At 35.7% G+C, this 12,373-nt stretch overlaps 1 protein-coding gene across 1 annotated transcript; it reads left to right on the forward strand.

Annotated features, from left to right (window-relative positions):
* The first annotated feature begins 1,751 nt into the window (after positions 1-1,751).
* On the forward strand, positions 1,752-3,044 carry LOC149221818 (double-stranded RNA-binding protein 6-like). Its single transcript, XM_089387481.1, has 3 exons — positions 1,752-1,970; positions 2,562-2,784; positions 2,926-3,044. Exons 1-3 carry the CDS (start codon positions 1,752-1,754, stop codon positions 3,042-3,044), a joined length of 561 nt encoding a protein of 186 aa, XP_089243607.1.
* Positions 3,045-12,373: the final 9,329 nt, after the last annotated feature.

Genomic DNA, 12,373 nt, shown 5'->3' on the forward strand with positions numbered 1-12,373 from the left:
TCCTCATTAGAATAAGAACCTAATTCTATCCCAAAGAAAAGTGGCATTAACATTCACTAGTAAAATGACTTCCATTTAGATGTGTATTTTTATGTGTCCCATTTGGTCTTGAAAGTTGTTTTCAATCTATCCTCATTAGAAATAAGAACCTAATTGTATCCCAAAGATCCATCCAAGAATGAGAGCATTTTGAAACCTATTAATAGCTACAAATTTACTATTTCCTAAATCTTTGTTAGCAATCATAACATTGTATAACTACCATAGAATTATGAGAAACATCACCTCACCACCTTCAATTATATGAAGGAAATTAATTTCTTTATGAAATAAATAGGTTAAGCTAGAAAATAGTTTCCAAAAAAAACTTCCAATTCTTTTTTGAGTTTGGTTCCTCCTTGAAATTCCATGACCATGTATGTCATGTTCCCTTCCTAACTTATTTATTAACCTTTTCACTTACTATTTTAAATTCAACCTTGGATTGAAAATGTATTTATTTAATAGTTTATTAATCTCTATTAAGATTTCATTATTTTGGAATATCCTTGTCACCCAAAATGCCTTCTATTGAATTATCTTAATTTTTATTACGATGTTTTAGATTCATTATTTTTAACTTCTCAAGCAGTAAGGGAATCTTTGAACAAAAATATTAACAGATATCATATCAAATTCTTGATTCTGTGCAATATTAGAAATTTAGATATGATATCAAATTCTTGATCTTTAACAAAAATATACAGTCAAGTTGTGCAATATTAGAAATTTAGACATCATATCAAATCCTTGATTCTGTGCAATATTAGAAATTTAAATATTATATCAAATCCTGCTGCTTACTGCCCTCACTACTTATGCGTTTTAATAATACTGATCACCTATCATCATTGTTTTTTTCTTTTTCGGTTTCACACGCACTTCTGTCACAAGAAACGCAGGCAAACAAATATAGAAACGCAGGGTACGGGTGTGCTTTAATTATGATAAACTCCTATGTTGAGATTATGCGCAGGACGGTTCTGAAAACAAATTACAGGTCGATTCCAAATGAAAAGCACCTCATATTTTTGAAACACGCACTTCTGTCACAAGAAACGCAGGCAAACAAATATAGAAACGCAGGCTACGGGTGTGCTTTAATTATGATAAACTCCTATGTTGAGATTATGCGCAGGACGGTTCTGAAAACAAATTACAGGTCGATTCCAAATGAAAAGCACCTCATATTTTTGAAACACGCACTTCTGTCACAAGAAACGCAGGCAAACAAATATAGAAACGCAGGCTACGGGTGTGCTTTAATTATGAGATTATGCGCAGGACGGTTCTGAAAACAAATTACAGGTCGATTCCAAATGAAAAGCACCTCATATTTTTGAAACACGCACTTCTGTCACAAGAAACGCAGGCAAACAAATATAGAAACGCAGGCTACGGGTGTGCTTTAATTATGAGATTATGCGCAGGACGGTTCTGAAAAAAATTACAGGTCGATTCCAAATGAAAAGCACCTCATATTTTTTATCCATATGATCCAGCTTATAAGAACGGCCTGCTGCTTGTAAAGAATAACCTCCTCATTCCAGCACGAACTACCCCGGGACCCTCACTAGCGTTCGTGCCCCTTCCCAACCATTAGCCCCACCAATCCACGCCCTGTTAAAATACACACAGACCACTCAGCTTCTCTGTTCCACACTCTTTTCTCCTTTTTGTCTGCATTTCGATCCCTTTGCCCTGCTGCGGAAATGTTCAAAAACATGTTACTAGAGTACGCCCAGAAGAATTCTTTGCTTTTGCCAGTTTACACCACCGTAAATGAAGGCCAAGACCATCTTCCTGAGTTCAAATGCAGTGTGACAGTGAACGGCGCACGATATGATTCGCCCCCTGGATTTAAATATAAGAAGGAAGCAGAGAACGCCGCCGCTCAGGTAGCGGTTGAAGATTTGCATATCCAGTTTAAAGTAAGATTTGCATATGCGATTTCCTTCTATTGTATAACGAAAATCATTATAAATTCCGATCCTTATTTTTTCATGAATTAAATTCTGAACATTTTCCTCTGCCATTTTGTGGAAGTATGGATATGGCTTGTTTTATATTATACTGCTCAGTACTCTTTCGGCACAGTATGTACCATAAAGATATCTACATCCTTATTTATGCATTTCCCGGAATGATAACTGAACATTTTCCTCTGCCATCCTGTGGGAGGCTGGAGCATGGAGATGGCTTCTTGTTATATATCATACTGCTCGGTACTCCTTCGGCACAGCATGTGCCACAATGATATCTTAATATCCTTATTTTATGCATGTGCCACAATGATAACTGAAAATCCATATTTATGGGCCACAACATGTCATAATGAGCTAGATGTGATGAGTTCCATTTGATCAGAGGTCAAGTGGTGAACAAGTCTTAGCATGTATCCTCGAACACTCGAGACCTTTGTCAATCTGGTAAAGAGTTTGTTCATTCGTTACCAAACCTAATGAGTTTGAATATGTTGGAGGATTGTAAATCTGTTTGTCTTATTTTTGATGACCAAGCAGGAGACAAAACTACTCAAGAACGTGCTCAACGAGTTTGCTGTAAAAAAGAACATTCCACTTCCTACGTATCAATTTACAAAGGAAGGAATTGCACACTGCCCAACTTTTACGGCAACTGTAGAGATTAACGGGGAGTCGTACACCGGAGCTCCTTCAAACAATAAGAAGGAGGCCGCAAGAAACGCTGCATATGAAGCAATCCGATCAATTCGCACCCAAGATTGTGAGTTGTTGTAGATAGAAAACAAATTATTTGCATTCTCCTTAGTTATCCCTATGTAATTTGTAACATTGTTAGTTTCCTTCTCTCCATTGTGCTATTTAGATTTGTTGATGCCACTGATCCATTAGATTCTCTTTTCAGGCAATTCTTTTCCACAGATTGAACTTCATGATGAAACCAAACAAAAGGATGTTCCTACTGTTCCAGAAAAGATAAATGTGGAGAACCCATGTGAAGTTGGAGGGGCTTCAGAAGTTTGATTGTTGCTGTGTAGTATATAACGAATATGTTGTTTCTGTTCTGTTCTGGGCCTCTGGCAAATAAGGAAAATCATTATAAATTCTTATCCTTATTTTTTCATGAATTAAATTCTGAACATTTTCCTCTGCCATTTTGTGGAAGTATGGATATGGCTTGTTTTATATTTTCCTCTGCCATTTTGTGGAAGTATGGATATGGCTTGTTTTATATTATACTGCGCAGATTCTCTGTTTTATAGGAAAATCATTATAAATTCTTATCCTTATTTTTTCATGAATTAAATTCTGAAAAATGTTGAAAAATTAAATAGAGAAATCATATTTGTAGTGTTTTGGTTGTATAACTTCTACTAACTCATCTCTCACTAGGCGGACAACAATAATGATGGGTAATAGACTTATTTCAAGTGTGTGAATGCTTTTTTTGGAATTGAAAAATTCTTTTAGAGTAGCTTTGGGTAGAGTCTTGTTTTCAGATTGTAGATAAGAGGGAAACTTACAACTAATGGTTCAGGGATATATGACTTTCAAATGGCATTGATTCTTTGTATATATCTATGTACTTAATTAAGTTTTACAATTTATACATTTAAATTTTTTAATGATGTTTTTGTGTTTCTGTTTGCACTGTTTGAATTGAATGGATTTTGTATTTACCAATTTTCAATGTGTTTATGAAGAATTGGCAAATTTGAGTATTTTTCAAAAAGAATAAACAGTGTGATCTCACCACAAATATCCTTTCCTTGTTTGGCAGATGTGGACAAATATTTCTTATTTCTTTGTTGAACTCGAGCTTTCTATTTTTTCAAGGGAATGAATAAGTTTTCTATTTTTTCAAAGGAATATAAAGATTGCAATTGTGCTACAGATTTTTCTAACAGAACTTGAAATGTCTTTTCCTTGTTTGGCAGATGTGGACAAATATTTTTTATTTCTTTGTTGAACTTAAGTTTTCTATTTTTTCAAGGGAATGAATAAGTTTTCTATTTTTTCAAAGGAATATAAAGATTGCAATTTTGCTACAGATTTTTCTAACAGAATTTGAATGAGTCTTTTCTAAAAAGAATGAAATGATTGTGATCTTTTTTATGAAAAATAAAGTTCTATGATTATGATTTTTTTCGTGGTTGTGTAGGGCACATCTTCAAGCACATAATGTTTCATTGAATATATTTTTTTAAATATATATATATATATATATATATATATATATAATTATTTTTATTGCAATAAATGTTGGCTTGTTGGTTCAATAAAAAGTTGTTGTTATTACTCTGTGTTTATATTTATGTAATGTTTCTGAACAATAGATGGGAGCAGGGACAAGAAGCAAAATAGCTTAAGAATATTTGATTTAAAAAATTAGATAAAAAATAAGTTTAAATGTATAATATATAATTAACATATAAATGTATAATATATGAATAACAGGATGATTACATTAATTAGTATCCTTAGCATTTTATACGTGTCAAGGCGATATTTGATGTAATGTAACTTCTCATAATTATATCAACATCTTAATTTTTTTTGTATAGGCATATATATTATAAATTATGTGTCTTTATTTTTTGTTTTTTAATACTACATAAAATATCATTCTTTTTTGGAAATGTTTTGTCCTCTAACAATCTTGGGTGATTTTGTTTTTCATTTTGGAGTCATTTTGATTATGGGCTTGTGCTTGAATACTTTCATTTGAATTTCATAAATTGTTTTGGGAAATTTGTGGCATAGGTTTTTATTTGCATTATCATTTTGTTTCTAACACCATGTCAATCTGATCAAGTGGTAGAGCACAACATTTAGTTTGTAATTCTAGGCTTCATATTTATATGTAAACTTCAGAGCACCAACTTATTCCTTTGATTTGTTGATCACCAACAAACATAACAATGGGATTTTTCATAGACTACATAAAAAGATCTAATTGTTTTGTGAGATTAATATTCACAAAAGTGTGTTTATTTCCAAAAGTTTTGAAAATAGTGATGCCTTTATTCTTTATTCTTCCCTTTGGTTTCAATATCATTTGTTCCATTTTTTCTTAGAATTATTGATCCAACGAATTTCAAGAGGAGATAAGGAGGCCGAAAAAGTGAAGGAGGGCTATGGGATTTGGCTTGGCATTTCTCTCATTCTTGGGTATTGGTTTGGCTATTGACTTGATGATGTCTCTAATGTACTGATGTATCTTGAACTCTCTCTCTTTCTCGCATAAGGAAGAATTTTCGGGCTTTCCCCTTGTGGGTTTTGCCCTGGCCTCGGGCTTAATTTCTGTGTCTCTTGTCTCATGGTTTCTTGGAGTTTCTACTGCTCTGTCATGCTTATGAATGAATTTTCTTATTACTGCTTCATGATGAAAACTGTTACAAAACCTGATGCTAATGATGATTATTTGGAGTTGTTAAATGTATAAGAAAATTGTTCTAACATTACCCTATTAAAATTAACATGGCATGAGAGCTAGGGGTCATTGAAGAGCAGGACTAATTTATGGCAAATGAATCAAGCAAAGAAGGTCGAGTCTGCAATGGCACTTGAAAACAAGGTCCAATCTGCAATGGCATTTGAAACAAAGAAGGTTGAGTCTGCAATGGCATTTGAAACAAAGAAGGTTGAGTCTGCAATGGCATTTGAAAACAAGGTCCAATCTGCAATGGCATTTGAAAACAAAGGTTTGATCCAAGTCTCCCAGTGGAAATTGAGCTTACTTCCTAAGGTACTAATTCTCTATGCAAGCTCTATGACATGCTCTATAACATCCTTGATGCTAACCCTCTATGACATGTGAATTCTATGATATTTTATATATTCTATAAGATTGGGAAAATTTTGAATGTCCATGTTCTCTGCGACTTGACCGAAGTGTAATTCTATTCAAAGGGCAGATTTCGAGCCTCTGTGAATTGTCTCTGTGACCAGGCCGAGTTATCCTAACGGATAGCAAGGCATTTATTTTTTGTGGACTAATCTCTGTAACATGAATGCGATTTTTTATGCTAATATGCAAGCCTGTGAATGGAAACTGATGACTACCCTCTGAGATAAAATTGTGGACCTCTGGAAATTGTCTTTCTATGATCCAATCTTCACTATCTATATTCTCCTTTGAGAAATCCAATCCTCTGTAATTGTGCAAGCCTCCATCGTTAAGATATATAGCGTTAACTCTTTATAGTTGTACAAGCCACTTGTGGAGCCTTCTGAGGATAATTGCACTAAAGTGTATGTGAATCGTTATATGGAACAATGCAAGGCCGAGAATCTATCACATTTAAGTCCGTGAAGTTTGTCTTAACTCAAGTTCTGTAAAATTTGCGAAGTCTTTGTCTCCTTTATGCCAGCTACCTCAATTCAAGTCTTGTAATAATGCATTCAAGCAAGCATCTCTGTGGGATTATATCTAAATGCTGAAGTCAAAGATCCAAATATCGACCAAGTCTAATCTTTGTGGAAGCGCAAGATTATGTCTATGTGGATACGAACCTTTTTCTTGTAAGTATCGTCTCTCTAATTTGCGAAATAGTGACAGGACTAAAGAGTATTGATCCTCGTTTGTGATCCCTTATCTGATTTTCAAAAGATCCAATCTTGAAGAATCAAAAGTATGCATGATGGCACTACTTGTGCGAATCCTGTGGCATCATTCATATGAAATCTATGACGTGAATTTCTAGTAATCTCTGAGAATAAGAGCAAAAGCGAGGCATGTTCCATATCATTATTCTCTGTGCATATGTAAATATTGTCATCTGAAGGCTAATAAGTCTGAGATCATCCCAATAAATATGAGCTCTTCCCTGTACTACTTAAAAGGGATGAATTACATTGTCTGAGTCACTAAGAATCTATCTCTGTAAATATATGAGTTAATGAAGCATCACAGCATTCATTACAAAAGGAGTTGACCTGTCTTTCTGGTATGTATTACTAACTCTTTTATCTAAAAGTTGTTGTTTCTCTTAATTGAAGACTAGACTGTGAATGTCTACCTCATCTATGCAATGTTACTTTTGGAACCTCATCAAAGTCATAGGAATTAGCAAAATAAGTAAGGCCTCCGATTTTTTGAAGGATTTCCTAACTGAAATTTGAATAAGTATGGTCATGGGATTTGTAGACAAAACCCTAGATGATGAAATTGAGTTTTTTCTCCGCCAGCTAAGAAAGTCATCAATATGTCAGAGCTCCTGATAAGTTGCATTGAAGTCTTAAAATCAATCAATAATGGGTGGTTTTGTTGCAAGTCTAATCGCTACTTTAGGGTCTGCCAAATCTATGTATGTTGCCCTATATATATGATAGAATTCTCTGCATAGACTAATGTTGCTAGCCCTGGACATTGGAATCAATCTCGAGGATATCAAGACATGATAAAGATCCTAAAGTTTGATCAAATTTATTACTGATGAATTTGAAATGTCTTGAGAATCCTAGGTTTTGGAAGACTGAAATGATATATGGTATTGGTAAGGAGGTAAATAGGAATGTCCTAGGGCAATTTCTCTTTGGATGGATGCAATGAGAATGAGCTTTGTTACCCACCAAAAGTGGGTGACCCATTAGGAGAATTCTTCTCCTAGATTTGTCTTCAACCAGCAGCCAGCAGCCCTTGACAACCACCAGTGTAGCCGATGTATTGTGCCACTCGATCTCTGCTCCCTAAGCTAGTCATATGTCCCCTCACCCATCTATCAAGAGCATATGTTTGAAGGTGGGCAATCCAATCCTAAAGGTATGTTTTTATTGTGCAATCTGGTGCTTATGCTTGTTTTTCCTTGGGCACTTTGGGCATGGATTATTGAGTGACTTGGAAGAAGGAAGGGTTTTGACTATAATTTTGTTCCCTTACCTTAAATGGGGGGTTAATCCTCAATCCTAGTCCCATGGGATCTCCCCTATTAGCTTATAGCTTCAAGAAGGGCATTACTTGGGAAACCCTGATTTTGGTAGTGCAGTTTCGTTTTCCCATTTTACATTTTTCTCTCCTCTCCGCACATTAAAAGCCCTATTTCATCATTTTCCCTCTCTAGGTCCACATGACCACAGGGTCCGCAAGGCATTGGTACCAATGTTTTAAAACTCCGACTCCGACTCCGATTCGGCTGAGGGTCGACTCCGACTCGGTATCGACTCGGCCAACTCGATCTCAATGACTCGGTCGTTGCAAAAAATACATTAAATATTTATTTTTTATAAAAACACATAATTTTAAAGATTCTCATTCATGTTTCCAAACGCACAGCATTAGAATATAGATAGAAGACAACAAATGATCAAAGTAGGCTCATGAATATATCCATTATATCAAAATGGCACCCAGTGCACTGTCCAATACATACACGATGATGATATATAGATCAAACAAAAACACATAACCAAGGAGGCTATAAATGGCCTCTACAACAAAAGTCTGTGACCAGTACTACTGGCTACTGCTAGAGTTGCCAACATCATCTGGCTCAGTGTTACTTGGGAGCGAGAGCGAAAGTGGGGAGCGAGAGCAAAAACAGGAGCAGGAGTGACATTTTCAGAAGCTCCTGGTTTGGGAGCGAATCCCAGAGGAGTTCGACAACCAATGTCACTAACATCAAGGTACAGAGAGGGATTGGTGCTCTTGATTAAATATGAGTTCCATACCCTAATACATGACAAAATTCAATGGAAACATTGCAATCTTCCAATCCTGAAATCCTGAAAAAACTGAAAAGTCTGCTAGATTTTGAATGAAATCTAAAATTCTACTTTCTCCATATGAAATCCAATGAGGCCGGAACCACTCTCAAACATCCTGAGTCATTTCATGGTAATGTTAAAAATTTAAGTAAAAGGATGAAAATGAAGATTAAGGAGAATGTCACTTTTATTTTAAGAATTTAACATTACCATGAAATTTGAATAGCATATCAATACTAGGGGAGGAGAATGGACCCCAAATAGCATTTAACTAATTTAGAAAACACCTTGGAGTCCCCAACACTCAGCTAACAATTAAATTTTTTTAAGAAAATATGAAAAATTGCATTTTTTGGGGGGTTACGGGCCGCTGTTATGACTCCGACCGAGTCAATACGGTTTCCTCCACCAAGTCACATTTCTGGGCAATGAAACAGATCAACTCGGCCGTTTCTGTTTCGAATCAGTCGAATTTTAAAACTATGGTTGGTACACCCCCTCCCCTTGTCCAAATGTTTGGGTCGAACCTAGAAATGTTGCCCTAGAGGTTGATGCAACTAAAAAAAGGTTAAAAGCATATCATAGTCACAAGCAAGAAACAAAAGAAAAGAATACTATAAAATGCAAAAGATAGTCGGGACATTATATTAGCTTGTGAGAAACAATGTTATCAGAACTGAAACGGTGATCGAACCGAAAAACCTTGTGAACCGGGAACTGGTAAAAAAACTGGGCCAAAAAATCATTTGACCAAAAACACATAAAATATTCAAATTTTAGAGAAAAACATATATATACATGTGCATCCATATGAATCGTAACCATTATACACAAATAAGCAAAAGTTCTCATTTATATAGCATGTAAGGGTGCACATAACCAAAATAGCATTGAATGCAATCCATCCCTGAACCCAAAATACATCATCAAATAGGCTCTAGATGGCCTCTAGCATCCAAAAATAGCAATGCTACAACAAATACCTATATATCATCAAAATCATTTGGGCAGTTGATCCAAGGCCCAAAGGAGGTTTGTCTCACCCTTGAGGCATGGGAGGGCATGCCCCATCATCATAGTCGTCATTTGGAGCATTGTACAGGCTTTTCTTTCATTTGCAGACCCATGAGACCAACAGATGTGCCCCAAACCCACACTGGGGCACCACATGATGACTTACATGGAAAATTAGGGGCCATCCCCTAATTCATCTTTCTTGGAGCCCTCTCTCTCATCATGGCACTTAGGGGACTCAACGTGGCCCTCCAACAGCCCTTCATCATTACATCATCAATTTGGCTTACTTATGTATGGATTTTTCATAACTTGTGATAGCTACTTGGACGGCTTGTAACCAAGGCTTGTTTCTAGCACATTGTTTTATAATTTTGGGGGATAATTAGGCTAATTTGATTTAGAGAGACTCATATAAATAGAAAAGAGTCTCATTTGTGAGAACTCGTCATCATCACTTGGATTCTTCTCTTGTAAAAGGAACTCGCAGTTTTTCTTCAGAGACTAATGGAGATTCTTTGATGCTTTTTGACATTTGGAGCTGAAATTTTCAATCTTCTTTGGAGCTACTTCATGATTTGTGGTTAGATATATCATATTGTCATCTTGTAAGTGCTTCTTGTTGAATATTTTTCTTGGAATAATGTCTAATGTATGGAATTGTTGCAACTAGTTAATGCTCTTATGCCCTAATTTGTTGAATATCATTTTAGAAAGCTATTTGGTTGGTAATTGCATATGTTACTCATTGCATGATAAATGATGATTGTTCTTAGTGGATGAGATTTTGTCTTACTTCCATGAAAATCCATTAATCTTGAGTAGGTAAATGTTAAAGGTTGGTTGCTAGGGCATAAATCTTTAGCCTCCTTAAGGATGGTTTTGGCCAATTTTGGATCATCTTATACTCCATAGCCCAAAGGACTAGGCACTAGTCTAAGAAGTTTGGTGATCAACTTCTCTTTTGTTCCATATTTTCTCCTCCTAAATTTCGGTCCCCTAAATGTAGGGCAAAAATCTAGGGCTTGCAAAGAAATTTTAGGGAGGTGATTTTTCAGGAATTTGAGGGTCCAAACCTCAATCTCGCGGTCTAGGCTACCTATGCTCCAAGTTTGGTGGGTATTCACCCAAGTTTCATCCATAAAATCTCTTTCCCTAGGTGCTACTCTATAAGGGAAAACCTAGGTCTTTCTCCCTCACCTTGGAGACTTCTTTGAGGGTTGTATGAGCATGGTATTCGTTGGAATAAATCATAAGAAACCTTTTCTCCTCCCTTGCCTTGACCTAGTGAGTACCTTGGAAGTATTTCTTCCCACAATTATTCATAAAACCCTAGGTCTAGTGCAAGTCTTTCCTAGGTCTCTCAAAGGAACCAAAGAGTCTCTTGAAAGTTTTAAAACATTACATCAAGCTTCTTTTAGAGGTCCTATCCCATCACTTGGGGTCTTGACCTTAGGTATACCTATTATCACTGCAAATATCAAGCCCCAAGTCTTGATATCCTCCTAGGTCTTTCTTGGAGAGCCTTTAGCTTCTTTGAAGCATCGAACTATTATTGTGTCTCTCCTTAAATAGGCTTAGTGGAATCACTTCACACCTAAATCAACAATCTATTCATTCCAAGTGATTCCCTCTTTACTGGGACTCCTCCCATCAGTGAAAGTGCGTAAAGAGCAGGGGACCTTGACTAAGGTGACAGTGGGTCATTGTCCCATTGTTGTCACTTATCTGGTAGTTGTCCTTTCAGTTTCCCTTCCTTAGGGCCCAGCTAGATTGTGTAGTAACAAGGTTCATTGCCCCCAATAGTATGCAGTGACTTTTAATGTTGTAGATGTTTTGATGCTTTGGAAACTTGTAAGCTTTGGAAACTTGTAAGCTTTGAGGATTGTTAGGGTTTTGTTCTAACCCTAGCCCATATACTCAAATTTTCTAGTAATATTTCGATAAATCCTAGCCATGTGATTATGGTTTGTCAGTAGTAAATATGTAAATTGTTTGGCTGATCTAATACCTGTGCATAAGTGTTTGTTGATGTGTAGGTCATTGCCCTGAGGAACAAAAGAAGTACTATATGGCAGATCAAGTTTTGAATTATTGTCATATATTTATGATGAGTTCTGATAACCTAGCAAAGTTGCACTTGATTTCATTCACCAAGTATAGTAGATGCTTGTTAGGGTTATGAGTAAAATATGACATATACATATCTATATATATATATATTGAATTATTGTCATATATTTCCGATGAGTTCAAATGACCTAGAAAAGTTGCACTTGATTGCATTCACCAAGTATAATGGATGCCTATTAGGGTTATGAGTAACATATATATATAATTGATGCCCTGTGTAGTTGTTGAGGCTAATGTTGCAGATGATAGTGTTGCTACCGACATATTGTTTTAGCTAACTGAGGATAGAATATTATTGTTGCTAAAACTTTGCCCATTTGAAAGTCATATATGCAGCTATAGTTTATGGACAAACCCTAGATTGCTTCTATTATAAGGAGAAACCCTAGCTCCTTGATGTTGATGTTGACAAGGTCGATGATAATGATGTAGGCTCTGTGATAATGATACGAACAAGGTCAACTTTTTGATGATGATATATGGACTCATTAATAATGTGG

Source organism: Pinus tabuliformis, chromosome Q (assembly GCF_031772625.1).
Source record: "Pinus tabuliformis cultivar Carrire ecotype Pingquan chromosome Q, CPIR1, whole genome shotgun sequence".
Taxonomy (NCBI): domain Eukaryota; kingdom Viridiplantae; phylum Streptophyta; class Pinopsida; order Pinales; family Pinaceae; genus Pinus; species Pinus tabuliformis.